Source organism: Paroedura picta, chromosome 5, assembly GCF_049243985.1.
Source record: "Paroedura picta isolate Pp20150507F chromosome 5, Ppicta_v3.0, whole genome shotgun sequence".
NCBI classification, from domain to species: Eukaryota; Metazoa; Chordata; class Lepidosauria; order Squamata; family Gekkonidae; genus Paroedura; species Paroedura picta.
The window spans coordinates 118,847,596-118,869,798 of record NC_135373.1 but is presented as its reverse complement, the minus strand read 5'-3'; the positions used below and the strand labels follow the sequence as shown (position 1 = coordinate 118,869,798).

The following is a 22,203-nucleotide window of genomic DNA, read 5'->3' as shown; positions in this document are numbered from 1 at the left end:
AATCTTTGAGTTTAGAGTCTACAGGAAAAAAAAAAAGACTGGTTGTTTTGGGACTTAACAGCCTCAGGTATCTGAAGAAGAGGAGTTGACACTTATACCCCACTTTTCACTGCCCAAAGGAGTCTTAAAGTAGGCTTATAATCGCCTTCCCTTCCTCTCCCTGCCACAGACACCCTGTGAGGTGAGTGAGGCTGAGAGAGTTCTTACAGGGCTGCTGGGTAAGAACAGCACTATCAGGACTGTGACGAGCCCAAGGTCACCTTGTTGGCTGTATGTGGAGGAACACCCTCCTGGACTGAATCGAGACCTGGGTTTACTGTCTCAGTACCAATGCTGATTTCTCCATGCCTACTACCTCTCTGCATATCACACCTAATTCCCCAACCTGGATGGCCCAGACAAGCCTGATCCTTTCAGATCTAGGAAGCTAAGCAAGGTCAGCCTTGACTAGGATTTGGAAGGGTATCCTCCAAGGAATACCTGGGTTGTGATAGATCCCTCCTTTTAATGACCAGAAGGGCAGAGTGGATTGGCTCCCAGGACCATTACTTGTAGACCCATAGAAATAAAAATTATATTGCGTTGGCTTCTCTGTGTTCAGACAGCTATGGAACATGCTGGAACAGACCACAGTGTCACAAGTACATGTGTCATGAACTCCCCCCTCCCAACACATCAATCTACATTAATGGGCCATCAAGATAGGGAATTACTCCTTCCTTCCTTCCCCAAATACCTGGAATTACCTCTGTAAACGGGTGTTGTCTCCTCTTGGGAAATCCACCCACAGGACTTCCCCAGCTGTTCCTCTAACAACAGCCCAACAGGGTAGGCTACTTTGGGAAGCTGTCATACACGCAAAGACATCCAGACAACTTCAGAAGTAAGGGGGGGGGACTGAACCAATTCTATCTATCTATCTATCTATCTATCTATCTATCTATCTATCTATCTATCTATCTATCTATCTATCTATCTATCTATCCATCTATCCATCTATCCATCTATCCATCTATCCATCTATCCATCTATCCATCCATCCATCCATCCATCCATCCATCCATCCATCCATCCATCCATCCATCCATCTATCACTGCTCCTCCATTGGTCTCCCAGTGGTTTACAAAAGATAAAAACAGTAAAAATACAATAAAACCCCCATAAAACACCATAAAACGCTAGAGGGTGTCACCCCAAGGGTCAGACATGACTCGGTGCTTGCACAGGGGATACCTTTAGCTTTAGCTTTACCTAAAACACCCCATACAGCACGATAGTGAATAGAAAAATAGCAAAATTTTCAAGTGCAGCCGTTCAGCCCATGGCTTAAATCAAATCACTTTAACTATTTCAGAATTGGCACAGTGTGCTCCCCCCCCCCTTCCCCTTTAGTTGGAATCTCATCAGAGGAGCTTGACAATTTCTTCCCAAAGAAAACACCAGTGCTCCACTTGAAGAAATGGAAATGCTATTGGATTATATAAAACGTTGATTGATGAATCATCGTTAATGGAATTTTAGGAGGTGGGGGAAGGGCACCAGAGATCCATTGATGTCTTTGAACTGTCAGTCAACTTGCCTTCCTTTGGTTCCTGAAACCTTTTTTTAAAGTACATGTAATATGCCTCAGGGGAACGCAGAACGGATGCGTGCAAAAATGCCTTTATCTGAAAGCACTGGTCTTGTTTTTTTTTTTTAACCTAAAACTGTTTCTCTGGATCCACCCTTCCCCTCCCAACAATGTCAGTTAATAGGACAGCCGGAAGATTCTGTATTTCCCGACATTAAACCGTCAGATTTCTTCCAGCAGGACGTCTTAACAAATTTACCTCAAGACCAGAAGACATTAATGGCTTTTCGTTGTTTTTAAAAAGCACACCTGGCAAAGGGAATAAATTAGAACCTGAAATTCCTTCCGAAAGAGAGAAAGAAGTTTGCAATCAGGTTATTGTGAAAGGCGTGAACACAATTCTATTGCTGAATTTGAAAAGATGGGAAATCATTTCTAATGTGTGTTTAGACCAGCCTTTCTCAACTTCTGTACCATCGCGAACCCCCTGAAACCTTCTTCAGGCTCCGAGAAACCTCAGAAGTGGCCTGATTGTGCAGAATACGGTTGGGAAGCAGAGCTGTGGATACGCCCACCTGGGGCCCCTCCCCTTCCTAGCCCCTCCAGGCCCACCATTGGCCATTTTGGGATAGGGGGGCAGTTCAGCGGTACAATACATTTTATTAATACAGTCAACAACCAGCAGAAGCAGGTCAGCATGCCCATATATGGTCATATCACCGGATAAATATTTAACACATTTAAAAATATATTAAAAATCAATGAACTTCCAGCCATTTGGGAAACCTCTTTTGTAACACATGGGTCTTTTCTACCTTCTCATTAGCCTCATTTGTAATTTCCTGTTTCTATGGGTTTCCCCCCTTGTTTCACATGTGGTTTTGCTGCCTCTGGTGGTTGATTTCATAGTCCGTCTTTCCCGGCAGATTTAAACTGCAGGTGTTTACGCCGGACAGAAATTAGTGTAATATTGTATCAACCACCAGAGGGAGCTAAGCATGCATAGAACAGGGAAAACCCCAACCCTGAAGAAACTGGAATTTACATGCCAGAAAAATAAGAATGTGGAAAAGCGCATAGTTCAGCTCTTCCCGCATCAACACCTGGGACAACCAGGTGAAAAATGAAGATAATGAAGTTAATCTGAGGCAGTTCTTATGAACGTGGTTGTACCACATTAGGCAAACTCCCCCGTCTTGTGGCAAAGAACCCCCCCCCCCATGAAGAAGAAGAAGAAGAAGAGGGAGAGGATAGAGGAGGAAGAGGCTGTTTTTTATACTCTGCTTTTCACTACCCAAAGAAGTCTCAAAGCAGCTTACAAACACATTTCCCTTCTTTATTTATTCAGTTTTTGATTTCTAGCCAGCCACTCCTGCAAATGGCTCATGGTGGGTAACATTGTCCCCCAATAAAACCCCATTAAATCCCGCAGTACTATTAAATTCAAAATGCCCAAGAGATCTCGATTAAGGAATCGGGGGGGGGGGAGCCAATCAGATCAGGCCTTTGATGAGAGGATCCGGGAGGGGGGGATTTGCTACTCCCCACAGAAGACAAATTGGTCCTTGGCAAATAATAAATCATAAATCAGAGTTTCAATCTCCAGGTGGTGTCTGGAAATCTCCTGGGATTACAATTTCTCCCCCAGGTGACAAGGGATCGGTCCCCCTGGAGAAACCGGCTGCTTTGAAAGGTGGCCTCCGTAGCATTGTACCCCATTAGAGTCCACCCCCTCCCTAACCCACTCCACCCCCAAGCCCCCCACACGTAGCAAACTGTAATTTATACACCGACCGGGCAAATGAAAACAGTTGGCTGGTGGAGAGCCGTAAATCTTTTCAACCCAAGCAATCTCACGCGCAGATTACAATCTCTCTTACCAAACGTAAGGCTTTCTACCGGTTCCAGCGTGGGGTGATTTTATCGCGCTTGGGTTCACTCCAGCTCACGTTTGCCCGTAGGCTGCTACAGCTTAAGAGAGGTGCCTTGGCAATCAGGCACTCTATAATCCAACGGAAGGATTTGGACAGGTGTGATATTGGCTTGGATCCACCAGTGAATTTCTACCTGCTCAAGATGGGGGTGTTCCCTACTCATCCTGCAGGGGGCCTCTGCCCTTATTCCTGGGAGTGCTCCTCCTGGCGGGGGCAACATTTCGGGAACATTTTGGACTGTATTTTAGGCTGTAGCATCAGGGAGAATGTTATTCCCCTGCGACAGAAAACTTTTCTGTCCTCAGAAACCTCCCAGTGGACGCAAGCCGACATTCTGTAATTTGATGTCATTCGATCCTTTCATTTGATCTATGGCTGGGTGTTTTGCCGCTTGGGTTTTCATAAGACTGAGCTTTTCCCATAAGGGCTTGCTTACAGCTTGTGAGAATTTGGGATGCTGATGCTTTTAAACTCTAGACCAGTGGTTCTCAACCTGGGGGTCTGGACCCCTTTGGGGATCGAAGGACCCTTTCACAGGGGTCGCGGCAGGGCAAGCAGCTTGGCCGGGGAGGTTGCCATCCACAGAACAGCCTTGCGGGGTAGATCGAGACAGAACGTTCGTCTCTCTGGAGCAGCGGAAAACGAGATCGGCATGGTGGGACAAGAGTCAGAACTGAACTGAAAACCCCCAGAAAAAAACAATTTATATTCAATCATGAACAATGGATCTTCATGCCATTGGTCAGTTTTGGTGTAATTTCTGGGAAAAAACACTTGCGTAATTTTATGGTTGGGGATCACCAGGAACTGTATTAAAAGGACATGAAATTAGGAAGGTTGATAACCACTGCTCTAGAGCAGGGGTAGTCAACCTTTGGTCCTTCAGATGTCCATGGACTACAATTCCCATGAGCCCACAGCAGTAGTCCATGAACATCTGGAGGACCACAGGTTGACTACCCCTGCTCTAGACTAAGGGGTCCTCAACCTTTTTGAGCCTTTCAGTGCTTCCTACAGGGTGGTGGGGGCAGACACAAAATGGCTGCCACAAAATGGCTGCTGCAGGAGGCAGCTCACCTTCAGTCCACAATGAAAGTTCAAGTCCTGCAGTGGCAGCTGTTGCCAAAGCAACGTCGTTAAAAATTCTGTACATTCAATCAGATCTCCAGTGGCCAATCAGAGGGTTTGCTGGGCAAAATCTTCACCCACTTTCTAAAGAGCCAGCTTGGCGTGTGGTTAGGACCAGCAGCTTCTAAACTGGTGAGCCAGGTTTGATTCCTCGCTCCCCCACATGCAGCCAGTTGGCAGACCTTGGTCTAGTCACAGTCCTGATAGGGCTCTCTCAGCCTCACCTGCTTCACAGGATGTCTGTCGAGGCAACAGAAAGGGAAGGCGACTATTAGCTGCTTTGAGACTACTTTGGGTAGTGAAAAGTGGGGTATGGGGGAAAAAAAACCCTATCCTTCAGTTGTATCACTTGCCGGCATCAATAGGGAAGACCTTTTGGTTGAGGCAAGTTTGATTTGAACATTTTTAAAACACTGATGTAGATCCATTTGAACTTCAGAAATGATTTGTTTGAAACGGTTGCCGTCCAGGGATGGCCGTCCGGCCTGTCATCCGTGCCCCGCCCCGCGCATTTTGGCTATTTATTATATTCAGTTGACGGCCTATCTGGACACTTCCTTTGCTTAGGCTTCATAGGCTGTTGGGATTTTTAATTACAATTCCCCCCCCCCCCTTTCATTTACTTTGATTAACTCATCCTGCTCCATTTTGCTGTTTGGAAACACCCTCTCCCCACCCCCGGCCCTGGTTGCTTCAAGAAAAAGGGAGTTCCCTGACTCTCTCCTTCGCTGAGCCTGGAGGCAGCTGGAGAAGCCGATTTCTTATCAGGGAACGGCATGAGAGAAGTGGGCAGCAAACCCTGTTGGTCAAACGTCATAGTCCTTGGTGTGGATTGGACCGCCCTGTGGCAGTTTTTTAGACCATTATACCCCATTTGCCCTCCTGTGCTTAAAGTTCCTCCCTCTTTTCCCATCCCCAGGCCCCCCTACACATCCTCCTTCCCTCCTTCCCCTCCACACACCATGTCCTTCCCAGTGGCCTGTGTGTCCTTCTCCTGCCCTCTTGTGGCCTCTCTCACGTCCCATGTTCCCCATTACCATTTCCTGCCACCCTTTTCTTGCTGACCCCGGACAGAGAGAGTAGCTGGGTATATGGTAGAAGGAGGGGTCAACAGCAGTGAGCCCTGCTGGAATCTCTGGGTTCTGGTAGCTGCCCCATCTCAGGATATATTGTTACTGGCCATGATCCCCATAATCTCTCGTTAAAGAGGATCAGACTTCATGCGATGTGTGGAGCTTCCTTCTGAAATCACGGAGCATCTCTGATAGTCCATGCAGTCAGGACAGGCCTTGATGGACCAATGGCCTGACTTGGTATAAGGCAGATTTGTGTGTTCAACAACAGTAGTTGCCCTCTATCCCCAGCGCTACAGGCAGGGCCTGATGATCTTCTTGAATTAGAACTGATCTCTTCTCAGGTCCCAGGACCCCCTGCAGTGCGCTGGCTCCTTGTGCAATGTGCTAGGCTAAAAAAGGCCTACGGCTAAGATTGAACTAGCTATACTTGATATACCTTGCCTTATATATAGATGAGACCCGTTTCTAGAACCTTCCAAAGAGAAGCATCTGCATTCCTTTCCCCCCCCCCCTTGAACACATAAATTCAAGCACACACCAAGGAACAGATTACGCAATTTCTTTTTCTTTCCCTTGTCGAAGATAGAACTTTCTAGCAATTCATGATGTCATGAACGAAAAAAAAGAGTATCACATCAATTCAATTACCAAGGCCCCCCACAAACCCTTTGGGCTCCCCTTCTCACATTTTTCAGACTGTGGGCCAATTTCTTGTGCATGCTGGGAAAGTATTACGGGAAATTTTGAGGAGTTCTCATTCCAAAAGGAAACCAGAAAGGAACAATTTCAGGTCAAGTTAAGAGAGAGAGAGAGACAGACAGAGAGAGAGAGAGAGACTGGGAAATATTTGACCAAAGTTGATCGTGTGGAGGCCCCAGCAGATCCTAGTTAATTTTCAACAGATCCAGAGCAAAAGATCAAAGTCATGTTCACGAGACACCATTCGAGGTCGTTCGAAACATTCGGCAGTTGACAGTAAGTAAACGACAGCGTTTCTTTCTCGAATGTTTGGCGGTTCGTTCTTGCATTGAAACAGGGGTGACTCCTGAGTCAGAAGACAAGAGCTGCCCAGTCATTTGATGCAAAGTGGCCATCTGTTGAGGTGCTGCATGGCATGTAGGGGAACACCACGGCTTAAAATGCATCCATGGATCAGCAGGTAGTGGCACAGCTACCAGGATCCTGGTACCGTTGCCAACCCCTGTATATTTGTAATTGTAACCATCGTTGCCATGCAAAACTGCAAGCTCTCAAGGCTTCTGTAACACACAGCATGTCCTTTCTGGGAGATGTGGCTTTGAATTGGCAACTGTCGTCTTGCAGTGCTGTCCTGAGCAGAATCTCACCCTTCTATGTCAACCGAGGTCAATAGGCTGAGGATGATGTAACTCTGCACTGTTCAGAGCAGTCCTCAGCAGGACAATTCGGAAATAAGTTCCATTTTCGTCTGTGGTGCTTCGTTCCACAGAAGTATTCTTTATTTTTATTTTTGTTGTTGTTGTTGTTATAATCATCAGCGTCATCATTTTTATTCTATTTTTAAACTATATTAATGTAAAAGAAAAAAAAAAGACCAAAGAAGAGAAATGTTAAACCCAACAATGAAATAACAGGCTAAAAAAAAAAAATAAATTGGGGCAGGGGAGAGAGAGAATCATAGAACCATAGAGTTGGAAGGGGCCAGACAGGCCATCTAGGTGCACCCCCTGCTCAGTGCAGAATCAGCCCTAAGCATCCAGGATAAGGATCTGTCCAGCTGCTGCTTGAAGACCAACCGTGTAGGGGAGCTCACCACCTCCTTAGGCAGCTATTTTAGAATCATAGAGAGGCCAGGCAGGCCATCTAGTCTAACCCCCTACAGCATCCAGGATAAGTATCTGTCCTGACATAGCTTGAAGGCAACCAGTGAGGGGGAGCTCCCCAACTCCTTAGGCATCCATTTTAGAGTGACAGAGTTGGAAGGGACCGTACAGGCCATCTAGTCCAAACCCCTGCTCAACGCAGGATAAGCCCAAAGCATCCGGGATAGGGATCTGTCCAGCTGCTGCTTGAAGACCAACAGTGAGGGAGAGATCACCATCTCCTTACTCAGCCATTTTAGAATCACAGAGCTAGAGGGGATAGGCAGGCCTTCTTGTCCAACCCCGTGCTCAATGTTGTTGTTGTTGCTGTCGTTGACGTCTTCTTCTTCTTCTTCTACACGCACATGTCTATAAATGGTTTCAAAATGGATTCTAAAATAAGGTCATACACAAATACATAAATCTATTTATGTTTCTTTGGGATTTCTATTCTGCCCTTTTTTCAAAAACTCAGGGCGGATTACATACCCGTGCCATACTTAGAACGCAGCTCTAAAATTAATAAATTAATAACCCTTCAAAACCATCCTATATGGCATTAAAATCTTGCACATTAAAATAACAAATATGAAGTATTCCAAGTGGCTGTAGTGCTTGCTATTCGAGCAATGGGGGGAGGAGTCCTTCAGAAGCTCAACCTCAAGTTTTCAGCCTGGTGGGGTTGGACAGAGGGGCCAGTGGGGTTAAGTGTTACTTCTGGCCTCAACCGCAGGCCTGGTGGAAGAGGTCTGTCTTTCAAGCCCCTGCACAATACAGGAAACTCAAAACTACCTGCCTACCCATGGTCACTTCAATTCCATGCCCAGATGAGGCCCCTTCAAACCAGAATCCCATGTCAGTCAATAATCAATAAAGGTAAAGGTAAAGGTATCCCCTGTGCAAGCACTGGGTCATGTCCGACCCTTGGGGTGACGCCCCCCAGCGTTTTCTTGGCAGACTCAATACGGGGTGGTTTGCCAGTGCCTTCCCCAGTCATTACCGTTTACCCCCCAGCAAGCTGGGTACTCATTTTACCGACCTCGGAAGGATGGAAGGCTAGGTCAACTTGAGCCGGCTGCTGGGATTGAACTTCCAGCCTCATGGGCAGAGCTTTCAGACTGCATGTCTGCTGCCTTACTACTCTGCGCCACAAGAGGCTCTCAATAGCTAGTTTCAAGTCCAGTAGCAACTTAGAGACAAAGAAGAGCTCCATTCCCAGGTACATGTGAGCTCAGTTCAGATCAGCACTGCAGTGCGTGAGGAGAAGGGACTTCAGCCTTCCCTTCTGACCTGCAATGACCCCAAGCGTTAACCGCTCCACTTGTGAAATTTATATGTACTCCATCTGCGTAGGTATGAGGCCAACGGTACTCATCTGGGACTGCTTCAGGTTGGGGAAATGGCAAAAGAGGAAGCAGGAGCCCATTCCTCCTGAGTAGACTGTGGTGTCACACAGACCTAAGAGGACCTTGGGGAGGGGGAGCATAGCATCTAGTTAGGCCCCTAGAGATGTGGGGCACTGGAAGCACATGGCATCACAAAATTGCTAGGTAGTCAGTCCAGCAATGAAGAGGAAATCATGATGGATGTTAGAGCCCATAATGATTAAGACTGGGGTCTCCAATATTTTCTGGCACCGAGCAAATGGTCCTAGATAGTGGGCAGGTCCAAGGGGATCTTTCTCCCAGCAAGATCTCTGGTTGGCTAGTGGAAATCAGATGGGCGGTGTAGATTTTTTTTTAATGTTGCTTTCACACCAACTGCCACCACAGCACATGGATGTTCACCGTGTGATGGAAGGCAGCCTGAGGCAGCCATTTTGCGACTGGCTTCATGTCTTGTGGCAGTCAGTGTGGTGTAGTGGTTAGGAACAGTGGCTTTTAATCCGATGATCTCCTCCACATGCAGCCAGCTGGGTGACCTTGGGCTAGTCACAGTCCTGATAGTGCTGATCTCACAGAGCAGTCCTATCAGAGCTCTCTCCTCCCCATCTCCCCACCTGTTGTGAGGAGAGGAAGGGACGCAATCGTAAGCCACTTGGAGAATCCTCCTGGTAGAGAAAAGCGGCCTGTAAAAGCCAGCTTCTTCTTCTTCTTCTTCTTCTTCTTCTTCTTCTTCTTCTTCTTCTTCTTTTTCTTCTTCTTCTTCTTCTTCTTCTTCTTGTGGTGGATATTGTGTGGCCACCATTTTGTGGCTGGCTCCACCATGGTATTTAAGAATTCTAAAGTGGCCTGCAGGGTCAAATATCTGGAGATCCCAGGACAAACAAGTCCATCATACCTGTTGCACTTCCCAGTTTGATTCCCAACACTTCATTTGGCAGTGCGGGAAGAAACCTTCTCCAAGGTGCTGCAGGATGCTAGGGCGTTGTTAAACAAAGTACTGGGCTCTGCAAAATCCACTAGCAGCCACGTGCTCCCTGCAGTGCCCCTGCAGTGCCCCTACAGTGCTCCCTGCAGTGGCATGCTGGACTCCGTGCTCCCTGCAGTGCCCACCCATAGAATCATAGAATCATAGAGTTGGAAGGGGTCATACAGGCCAACTAGTCTAACCCCCTGCTCAACACAGGATCAGCCCTAAGCATCCTAAAGCATCCAAGAAAAGTGTGTATCCAACCTTTGCTTGAAGACTTCCAGTGAGGGGGAGCTCACCACCTCCTTGGGCAGCCGATTCCACTGCTGAACTACTCTGACTGTGAAACATTTTTTCCTGATATCTAGTCTATATCGTTGTACTTGTAGTTTAAACCCATTACTGCGTGTCCTCTCCTCTGCAGCCAGCAGAAACAGCATCCTGCCCTCCTCCAAGTGACAACCTTTCAAATACTTAAAGAGGGCTATCATGTCCCCTCTCAACCTCCTTTTCTCCAGGCTGAACATTCCCAAGTCCCTCAACCTATCTTCATAGGGCTTGGTCCCTTGGCCCCAGATCATCCTCGTCGCTCTCCTCTGTACCCTTTCAATTTTATCTACGTCCTTCTTGAAGTGAGGCCTCCAGAACTGCACACAGTACTCCAGGTGTGGTCTGACCAGTGCCGTATACAATGGGACTATGACATCTTGTGATTTTGATGTGATGCCCCTGTTGATACAGCCCAAAATGGCATTTGCCTTTTTTACCGCTGCATCACACTGCCTGCTCATGTTTAGTTTACAATCCACAAGTACCCCAAGGTCTCGTTCTCACACAGTGTTACCTAGAAGCGTATCCCCCATCCAGGAGGCATGCTTTTCATTCCCCCATTCCTACATAGCCCACCCTTAACGGCCATGAGGCGAGTGATGCTTGGGTCATATGAGGAGTTAATTGCTTGTGGACTGGCCCGAAATCAAGGTAATCAAAGACCTGCAAGGATTAACATTGCTTAGGGAATTAGGGACCCGGTCTTACACAGGCTCGGCCAGAAAAGACGAGAGAGCAGGGAACACAGACAGGTAGTGTACGGCCGGAGCTGGGCCCGAGATGGAGGCCGAAGCCCCCGTGAGCGATGGCGCCAAGGTAGGTGGTCCAACCACGTGCAATTGTGCTGGGGCAATTCTTTGGATGATCCTCAAGGAAAACTATGAACTGATCCCCTGCAGGGACAGAGCAGCTTGCTGGCTTCGGCTTTCTTTGGCTCCTCTCCTTTCCCCTTGCTCACCAAGTCGCTGATGAATAAAACAAAAGGTTTCACAGACTTCTTACAAAATAGTACATTCAAGGCTGTTCTGTCTCCCTCCCCCCCCCTTGCTTTGCCCTGATTTTGCCTCTTTGTTGAAAGATCTTCCGCTGCTCGAGATCGCTCGGGTTTTATCCCCGGGAAAACTCCAGGATGTGTTGCGTTTGAGCGGGAAAAGGTCAGTTCTGGCCCTTTAACGGGATCCCCAAGGTATGGAAAGAAAGGCGGGAGGCTGCTAGGAGGTTAGAGCAAAGAGGAAGGAAGGAGTAGAGAGGATCTGTCTTACAACGATGTGGAATGTTCCAATAGGGTGTTGCAGAACCGCTGCGGTTTCATATTCTGCTTGCGGCCCCCGAGAGCTAGAAACTTTCTTTTAAAAAAAGTTGGGAATGAATCAGATTTCAGGACCAGCCAGTCTTGGCGGTTACCTGAGGCTGCAAGGTGGCATGCTATTGATGTCGATCCGGGAAGGTGGTTTTTAAAAGTCGAATCGGATGATCCACGGGTGAAATGGTAGCAAAGTAGGAGGATTACAAATGCAGCTTTGTTTATCAGATTGCCCTGTGGGAAAAGGCAAAATTACATAAGCACCCTGATGCTGTTTATACAGAGTTAGCTGGGACGGAGTTCTCAGGATGTGTGTGAAATATTTTTTTTACCAAGCGGGGCACCTGCAAGGTATATCCCCTTGTACCCCCCTTCCGCACCCTATTTCCTTTTCCTGCCCCTCCTGGCAACTCCTAGGTCATATCCCCTTTCCCTACTTCATTCTCTGCTTTCTGCTCAGCTTTCTTTTATGTGGCTCCCCCAAGTCTTTATCTTTTCCTGTTTATTTTCTTCACAGTGGCTATTGCAAACTCCAAAACAGCATATGGGAGGAGATTTCAGGTTGCAGCGAGGATGGGGAGTCATACTTTCGTTTACAAAACCTTTCTCATAGAATCATAGAGTTGGAAGGGACCCCCAGGGCCATCTAGTCTGACCCCTTGCACAATGCAGGAACTCACAACTATCTGCCCAACCACGGTGACCCCAATTTCATGCCCAAGTGATCCCCCCACCCAAAATCTCCAGAATCCAGTTTGGCCTGGAGAAAATTCACCTACCACCCAACAGAGGCAATTAGCAATTCCCTGGGTATGCAAGGAAGGGCCACAAGACACAAATACAGGAACATCCCTTCCTGCCCACCCACTCACAATCTGCCCAATCAGCATTTCTGTGTGATGACTGTCTAGCCTCAAAAACTTCTAAAGAAGGAGAACCCACCACCTCCCGAGGAAGCCTGTTCCACTGAGGAACCGCTCTAACTGTCAGGAACTTCTTCCGGATGTTTAGCCAAAGGTTCTTTTGCATTAATTTCATCCCATTGGTTGTGGTTCTCCATGGTGGTGTTTTAGGTTGGTCATTCTCAAACTTCCAGGCCCTGCTATGGTATGTTGGCCACTTGTGCAATAAGCCAGGCTACAAAAGGCCTAAGCTAAGTGTACGCTAACTATTTTTCCTCGGATGGCCCAGAGTTCCAGTATTTTGACAGAGGAGGAGACGTGTTTCTTGGTCAGCTCTCTCCACCACATGCATAATTTTGTAAACCTCTATCATGTCCCTCCCTTTCTAAGCTGAAAAGTCCCAGATCCTTCAGCCTTTCCTCCTAGGGAAGGGCCTCCAACCCCTTCATCACCTGGGCTGCTTTCCTCTATACTATTTCTAGTTCTTCAGGGTCCTTTTTGAGATATGATGACCAGAACTGTCCACCGTATTCCACAAGAGGTCACATCAGATAGGGATAAGGATAGAGGACTAATTCAAGGTTTATGCTGCCATATGTTCACTCTGCAAGGGAATATATGTTTACACCCTGCCCAATGTGGCCATATTCTCCATGCAGAAGGGCAGGGAGATCCCCGCAGGTGAGGGGTATAATCCCCGAGGATTCCTTCCTGATTGTAGTTACAGGTTGGATCATAGTCCCCAAATAATCACAGGTAGGCAATTGCCACACCAATCAACTGATCTGAGCTGGGGTTCTCGTGACATCACAGAAGCTGAGCAAAGTTGACTTAGCCCACCCTGAATGCAACTTCTGTGCAAATTCCAGATGCAACACCTTTTGTTTGCCTGCAGTGTTTTGCTAATGCTTATAGAAGAATCATAGAGTTGGAAGGGGCCAAATAGGCCATCTAGTAGTCCAACTCCCTGCTCAATCCAGAATCAGCCTAAAGTACCCAGGATCAGTATCTGTCCAGTCGCTGCTCAAAGACCACCAGTGAGGGGGAACCCACCACTTCCTTAGGCTGCCGCTTTCACCGATGAACTGCTCGGACTGTGAAAATTTCCCCACTGATATCTAGCTGAATAGCATTCTACACATTATTTAAAGCCGTTACTGCAGGTCCTATTTTCTGCTGCCTGCAGGAGCCACTCCCCGCCCTCCTCCAAGTGGCAAGTCTATGAACATTTGCAAGAAAGCATAACATCTGAATGGCATTTGACAAAGCTTGTGGTAGGCGAACATGCCCAATGGCGAATTTCAAGGCAAGAGATATTCAGAGGTGGTTTGCCGTTTCCTGGCTCCATGTAGCGGCCCTGGACTTCCTTGGCAGTCTCCGATCCAGGGTTGACTGTGCTTAGCTTCCGAGATCTGGTGAGGTCATGTGAGCCTGGGTAGTTTCGTTTTTATCGACATGTTGCTTTTGTTTTCTTTAAAAAGGCCGGAGGGACCAATCCAGAAAGCCCCAAGGAAGATTCCATGGCCCATTCAAAGAGCCAGACGGAAGGAGCGAGGAAGCTAGCTGATATCTTTCATGTATCCAAGCTGAAGGTATAGCGGTTCTAATTCTCTGGTCAATTAAATATATATATATATAGCTGATTGTGTGGATTGGAGACTATTGTGATCCAGGGAGGCCAGGGAATAAATAGCACAGTTAAATTTGTGCAAGGGACCAGTTTAACGATCCGTCCGTGGTCTGTGGGTGGAACGAATGGGATTAAAGTTAACGTGTGCTACATTTTCCTGATCTCTTCTATAAAGAATTGAATCGGAGATTGGTGCTTCATAACTTTGTTTCTGCTATATCCAATTACACAAGAGTAGAAGGGAAACCATCCTGGGAGAGTAGAGAGAGGGGCAGCATACACATCCACATGAATATACAGATGGAGAACCAACTAAGGAATTTGGCCATCTTAGGGTGGGATTGGGTGGCGTAAGGGTTTTTGAGCAGGTTGCCAGAATTATTTTTTTAAACATTGAAGCCAAAGTGTTTAAAATTTGGTGTAGTTTGGTGTAGTGGTTAGGAGTGTGGACTTCTAATCTGGCATGCCGGGTTCAATTCTGCACTCCCCCACGTGCAGCCAGCTGGGTGACCTTGGGCTTCCCACAGCACTGATAAAACTGCTCTGACCAGGCAGGAATATCAGGGCTCTCTCAGCCTCACCCACCTCACAGGGTGTCTGTTGTGGGGAGAGGAAAGGGAAGGCGAATGTAAGCCGCTTTGAGCCTCCTTCGGGTAGAGAAAAGCGGCATATAAGAACCACCTCTTCTTCTTCAGTAATATCAGGGCTCTCTCAGCCTCTCCCACCTCACAGGGTGTCTATTGTGGGGAGGGGAAAGGGAAGGTGACTGTAAGCTGCTTTGAGCCTCCTTCGGGTAGAGAAAAGCAGCATATAAGAACCAACTCTTCTTCTTCTTCTTCTTCTTCTTCTTCTTCTTCTTCTTCTAAAAAGGAACAGTCAACAATATTGACTTGTGGGTGGAGACTGTGAAACCTCAGTGGAGTATAATGCTATGGCGTCTACTCCCTAAAGCAGGCCCTTGCTTCATTTCTGTCACCTGAGGATCAACTATAATTGCAGGGAATCGCCAGGTCCCACCTGGGGACTGCCATCTCTGCTGGACATGACGAATGGGAGGAATTGCTCCAAAGTCCACTCTTGAGCCCCTTTGTACCCTGCACTAGGCTGTAGCCACAGCATCAGTCCTCTCGATCGGCCAGTACCCATTCACATAAATCTTATGCCTTCAGTCCTCCTGTCATTGGAATCCACCAGGAGCCAACTTTTCTCTGTCCCAGGCTGTGCCCAGGCATGCCGAAGGCACACGTCCCTTGAAAGGGGACTGTTTGACAGTGCAAACAGCACCGCTGTGGTCTAATTAACTGAGATTATTTTGCAATACATTAATGAACACATTGAGCAGTGGGTGTTTGAAACTCGCTCTGCATTTGTTCTGACGTCTTTTTGCTGCCAAGTAAAATCCGACGAATGAGCCTCTTGTGGCGCAGAGTGGTAAGGCAGCAGACATGCAGTCTGAAGCTCTGCCCATGAGGCTGGGAGTTCAATCCCAGCAGCCGGCTCAAGGTTGACTCAGCCTTCCATCCTCCCGAGGTCGGTAAAATGAGTACCCAGCTTGCTGGGGGGTAAACGGTGATGACTGGGGAAGGCACTGGCAAACCACCCTGTATTGAGTCTGCCATGAAAACGCTGGAGGGCGTCACCTCAAGGGTCAGACATGCTTGCACAGGGGATACCTTTACCTTTACCTTTACCTTTAAAATCTGACAAAGTACTGTTGAACGTTTATATCCTGAAAATCTTGTTGGTCCATGAGGTGCTACTAGATGGGAGTCCAACTTAAAACTGAAGCACGTGGAATGTTATTCAGCAGTGAGATTTAGGCCTGAAGAGAGGTGACTCTCTTCCTGGAGATCTTGCCACATTCTTCTCCAGGCAGAATTTGCAGTTCCATTCATAGGATCCTAGAGTGGGAAGGGGCCATCCAGGCCATCTAGTCCAACCCCCTGCTCAATGCAGGATCAGCCTCAAGCATCCACAATAAGGATCTGTCCAGCCGCTGCCTGAAGACTGTCATTGAGGTTAGAGCTCACCACCTCATTAGGCAGCCCATTCCACTGCTGAACTAGACTCCTAGAATCCTAGAGTGGGAAGGGGCCATCCAGGCCATCTAGTCCAACCCCCTGCTCTATGCGGAATCAGCTTAAAGCATCCAGGAGAAATATCTGACCAGCCGCTACTTAAAGATCACCAGTGAAGTACCATGTCAAGTAAGAACCATACCACACTGGATCTGGCTTTTTATCCAATGCATCTTTTCTGTCACATTTTTGCAGTTCCAGCCAGTGTGGCGAAATGATCACAGCATTACATGGGCACAAGAGATCTCTGTGTGCATGTGGAGGAACATTTACCAAGCCTCCAGAACTATTCTAAGAGAAGTCATGTTTGATTAGACCATGGTGCATCAAATCCAATACTATGTGTCACTCATTGCCCAAAACTCAAGTGACATCAGAAGGTCCATCAGCAAGGCCAGAACTCCAGAAGCCCTTCCACTGTTGCCCCACCCTACCCCCACACACCAAAGATGATAATCACATCCCAGTCTATAAGAATATAAGAGAAATCACATTGGATCCAACCAATGGCCCATCCAGTCCAACACATAGTGGGCAAAACCCAGGTGCCATCAGGAGGTCCACCAGAAGGGCCATAACTCCAGAAGCCCTCCCACTGTTGCTCCCCAGGCGCATCACTGCCCTAGACACAATGTTCAATTAGAACATGAGAAGTCATATTAAATCAGACTTATGATCCATCAAATCCAATACTCTGTGTCACACATTGGCCAGAACCCAGGTGTCATCAGGAGGTCCACCAGTGGGGCCAGAACTCCAGAAGCCCTCCCACTGTTGCCCCCCCCCCATCCCAAGCACCAGAGGCTCCAGAGCATCACATCCCAGAAAGAGCTTGTGGCTAATAACCACTAATGGACCTCTGCTCCACTCACAACATCACCTCCCTGAATCGCTTTGTTAATCTACAGAAATAAATTCATAAGTGGAAGATCTCAAGAACAGGGATCTGGAAATCCAAACATGTTTTGGTGCATAAAAAGGTGTCTTGCGGCCAATCAGACCATTGATCCATAACCAGCATCAGCTATGCAGAATCTCAAGTACGGAATGGCATTCCCAGTACCTGTTGCTTGAGATCTTTCAAATCAAGGTTGTTTCAGAGAGTCTTAAAACTGCTACAGGACTCAAATCCAACTGTTCCAATGGAGATACCCTGAACTTGGAAATGTATGCCAATGAGCTGCTCTGCCAATGAACCACAGGGATGGCTCAAGCTAGCCTCATCTCACCATATTGCTGAAGCTAAGCAGAGTCATTGTTGGTTAGCACTTGGATGGGTGACTACCAAGAAGTCCAGAGCTGCTTTGCTTAGGTGGGCCATGGCAAACCAGCTCCGACCGTTTCTTGCCTCCCTGTAGGGTTTCCATCAGTTGGAAGTATCTTGACATGCTTTCCGCCAGCCGTCCATCACTCTACCACTGAGCCATGGTCCCTTCCCAAGATCTTACCAGCCCTGGTTGGAAGATGCATGGTGTGAACTTGCAGATATTATGAGCCCGATAGGAATCACTGGCCACAGGAATGCTGTTTGTTGATGGCTTTCCACGGAAACCACAATTATTCCTCCGGCCATTATTTTTGCAGCCCTGGAGATCAGAAATCTGACTTCCTGCTTTAATGCTATTTAGCAGTCTCCTGTAATTTATTGAGCGGTTTGTTCTTCATTCTCTTCCAGGTATTTCTGCTGGCACTCTCTTTTGCCTACCTGGCCAAGACCATGTCTGGAGCTTACATGAACAGCATGCTCACGCAGATCGAAAGGCGGTTCAACATCCCCACCTCACTGGTTGGAGTGATTAATGGAAGCTTTGAAATGGGTATACTGTTAGAGAGTTGGATCTAAGCTGCACTGGCTATTTCTGCTGATTTCCCCTTCCAGCTGCAAATAGTATTGGTCATGAACTGCATTTTTGAGGTTCAGATCATGGTTTGTGGATGAACCACGAATTGAAGCATGAACCTATATGAACTGAGAGGTCAGTTCGTGGACCGAACTGGTTCGAATGGCTTTGTGACCCCTGCTTTCTGCTCCACATGAGTAGCAGGGTATAAAATTGATGGACCAAACTGGTTCGTATGGCTTTGTGACCCCTGATTTCTGCTGTACATGGGTAGCAGGGTATAAAACTGGTGGACTGAACTGGTTCGTATGGCTTTGTGACCCCTGCTTTCTGCTCCACATGGTGGACCGAACTGGTTTGTATGTCTTTGTGACCCCTGCTTTCTGCTGCACATGGGTAGCAGGGTATAAAACTGGTGGATCAAACTGGTTTGTATGGCTTTGTGAACTCTGCTTTCTGCTTCACAGGGAGCAGAAAGCAATGACTCCCAGCCCTTTGGACCAAAAAGCTCAGCTGCAAGGAACTCCCTTGCACTCAGCTGTTTTTGTGTGTGTGTGAAGAGCAGAAAGCAGGGGGTTAAATGGCTCAAAGTGATTAAACCCCTGCTTTCTGCTCTGTACCAACTACCACAAACAGAGCAATTCTGTCAGAGCTGTCTCAGCCCCACCTACCTCACAGGGTGTCTGTTGCAAGGTGAGGAAAGGAAGGTGACTAAACTGCTTCGAGATTCCTTCAGGTAGTGAAAAGCGAGGTATAAAAACCAACTCTTTTTCTATCACAGGAAGATGCTTAGCTTGAAATCTCCCAACATTGCATGAAAACTTCTGTTTGATTAGGCCCTCGGCCTTCTGTGCAGTAGCCATTTAGCGAGTGGTTCCATCTCTCATGGAAGCCATTTTGTGACTGGTTCCATCTCCCACGGTCACTTAAGATGGACACAGGATTTGCAATATCTGCAACATGTGGGATTTGGGGGTGCAGTTGCAAATTATTTAGAAGGGATCACTTGGGCATGGAATTGGGGTCACTGTGGTAATCCTCCATTGTGCAGGGACTTGGACCGGATGATCCTGGTGGTCCCTTCCAACTCTATGATTCTATGTTTTTTCCATTCTAAATACAAGCCCTTGTTTCTAAAATGGAAGCTGGCATACCAAATGAATTCATACCTTTGTTTAAAAAAAATCAAATGGGGGTAAATCAATGTCCCCATATGATATGGTGCACTCACTGGTCTTGTCCTGAGTATAGGATTGCCCTCATTTGCAGAGAATGTTAGGAATTTCAAAGCACTATGCCAAGCAGTCTCTTCAGGAAGTGAATTTTGGTAAAACCTGGGTCAATAAGAAAATCAGGAATGGAGGACAAAATGCTCTCCTCCAACATTGTCTGTTTCCAACATACACTTTACCATGGCATAGGTGGTCTCAGAAGAGTACTGGGTATGTTCTATGGCATCCTTGTATGTAGCACAAAGCAATGGTGTAGTGAGGATGTATTTGAAATGTATGCCCCTTGAAGACTCCTTACAATCCAAGGGTTCCATGGCAAACAAGTCACTTTGTAAAGGGGTCCTTAAAGCTTTAAATCCCCTTTAAACTTCAAAGCTAGACATTTCAGACGGCAACTGGTTCTGTTTCCCTTGGGATCACTTTATAGTGGTACCTGTTATGTGTCCTCGAATTTCTGAAAGTTCCCAGAAGCTCAAAAAGGTTGAGGAACCCTTGACTATACTGAGCTAGACAAATGGATTTAATATGCTCAACCCTGTTCATTTTAGTGGCATTCAAAGTTGATGAACCATACATTTTGGAGAGGGAAGGCAAAAGATCGAGGTGACAACCTGCAACCTCCAAACCTTCTCTTAGAACCTAATGCATTCTCTCTGTCTGCAGGTAACTTGCTGGTGATTGCCTTTGTGAGCTACCTCGGAGCAAAATGTCATAGACCTCGCCTCATTGCCGCGGGTTGCACAGTCATGGCCTTGGGATGCTTCTTGATAGGGCTGCCTCATTTTCTGATGGGAAGGTGAGTCTTGGTTTGTATTCTGTCTACCCCAGGCTTTCTCAACCGGGGTTTCATGAAACCCTGGGGCATCTTGATGGCCCTAGAAGCGTTTCCGTAATGGGTGGGAGTTAACTAATTTTTAATCTATCTTTAAAATTTGTTAAACATTTATTGCGTGATATGACCATGCCCCCTCCCCAAAATGGCCAATGATGGCCCTGGAGGGGGTGGGAAGGGGAGGGGCCCCAGGTGGGCGTGTCCACAGCTCTGCTTCCCAACCATATTCTGCATGATCACGCCACTTCTGGGGTTTCTCAAAGCCTGGAGAATTTTTCAGGAGTTCCTCAAGGGTAAAAAAAAAAGTTGATAAAAGTTTTCCTATCCTCTTCAGTGTGCCTAATTTTGTGATTCCTCTGCCTATGGTAATATTTAAATCTGTACAGTATTTATCAGCCACACTACTACTTCCCAATTACTGGGATATTTGGTTAATATAAGAGTTTCGCCCAATCATAGAAGCGTGATACTCAGTGAAGTAAATAAAGTTCATGAGACGTTTATTGCCAAAAAAGAAGAAAGAGGTAAATTTACATTTATTCAAGTAGAACCAGTTCACAGTCCAGGCTGCCGTCAAAAGAAGAGAAAGAGGCCTAATCTAAAACAGTACTTCGCCTATCACAAATGGCCAGCTAATCCAGCATCACAAGTATGAGGGCATTGTCTCCATAGCAGAGACCTGCAGGGACATGTAGCTCTGCGGAAAGCCATGAGAGGAGAGTGAGAGGACAAAAGAATCATAGAATCATAGAGTTGGAAGGGGCCATACAGGCCATCTAGTCCAACCCCCTGCTCAACGCAGGATCAGCCCAAAGGAGAGGCAGGGTCAAAGGGCAGCTCTCAGGTTAAGACAGGTCAAGAGAAGCATCCCATGCTAGAAGATGACACCTCTACACCCTCAGAGCGTCGTAAAGCCCCTAATATGCTGTGTTGCTCACACCAACAAAAATAAGATAGCAGAAGAAGAAAGGCAAAAGGAGGAGGAATGTATAAGGACTCGATTCTGAGTGGGTGTTAAGGAGGCCAGCTCCAAGGGGGACCTGAAAATCCCCTGGAACTATGCTCATCTCCAGACTATAGACTCTGCCCACACGAATTTCCCAACCCAGATTTCTCAATCCTATACTCCCACCCCCATCCCATGCTGGTGACCCAGAAAGACCTGGTGAACCTAATGGCTGTGGATTGGCAAAAACTGTTTTTTAAAACCTGGGGTGTGAGTGGCAGGTGTTTTGGGGTGAAATGAGGAAAGCAAAAAGGAGGGATAGAACAATGGCCAAGAATAAGAAGACACACAGTTTGATCCAGTAGAGAAAAAATGCATGAGCAGACAGAAAAACAAAGCATGTGTGTATTTCCCAAGGCCTGATCTGAAAGTTAGGACTGTTTGTTATGGCCAGGTCACAAACAGTGCTTTCGGTACGGAAAATTGTACTTTCAAAGGGGGTCTGGAGAATTCCTGGAATTACAGTTGATCTCCAGATTACAGAGAAAGTAGTAAAAATGGTTATTATAACCTGCTTTTCACTACCCAAAGGAGTCTCAAAGCGGCCTCCAATCACCCTCCCTTCCTCTCCCTACAACAGGCACCCTGGGAGGGATTTGAGGCTGAGAGAGCCATGATATTACTGAAGAAGAAGAAGAGTTGGTTCTTATATGCCGCTTTTCCCTACCCAAAGGAGTCTCAAAGTGGCCTCCAATCACCCTCCCTTCCTCTCCCTACAACAGGCACCCTGGGAGGGATTTGAGGCTGAGAGAGCCATGATATTACTGAAGAAGAAGAAGAGTTGGTTCTTATATGCCGCTTTTCCCTACCCAAAGGAGTCTCAAAGTGGCCTCCAATCACCCTCCCTTCCTCTCCCTACAACAGGCACCCTGGGAGGGATTTGAGGCTGAGAGAGCCATGATATTACTGAAGAAGAAGAAGAGTTGGTTCTTATATGCCACTTTTCTCTACCCAAAGAGGTCTCAAAGTGGCTTCTATTTGCCTTCCCTTTCCTCTCCCCACAACAGACACCCTGTGAGGTGGGTGAGGCTGAGAGAGCCCTGATATTACTGCTCAGTCAGAACAGCTTCATCTGTGCTGTGGCGAGCCCAGGATCAAATAGCTGGCTGCATGTGGCGGAGTGGTAAATCAAACCCAGCTCTGCAGA

General features: G+C 47.1%; 1 protein-coding gene across 4 annotated transcripts in view; it reads left to right on the top strand.

Annotated features, from left to right (window-relative positions):
* Nucleotides 1–22,203, top strand: part of LOC143838587 (solute carrier organic anion transporter family member 1A2-like) — a 65,369-nt gene that overhangs the window by 18,943 nt on the left and 24,223 nt on the right. The window contains exons 1-4 of one of the 4 annotated variants that reach the window (XM_077340154.1): nt 6,648–6,684; nt 13,919–14,029; nt 17,821–17,962; nt 19,882–20,014. In XM_077340154.1, coding sequence (XP_077196269.1) covers nt 13,958–14,029; nt 17,821–17,962; nt 19,882–20,014 — 347 coding nt within the window. In that variant the 5' untranslated portion in view covers nt 6,648–6,684; nt 13,919–13,957. Of the gene's footprint in view, nt 1–6,647; nt 6,685–10,971; nt 11,049–11,315; nt 11,387–13,918; nt 14,030–17,820; nt 17,963–19,881; nt 20,015–22,203 lie in introns of those variants that run through there. The other 3 variants (XM_077340151.1, XM_077340153.1, XM_077340152.1) reach the window with 3 other exon arrangements.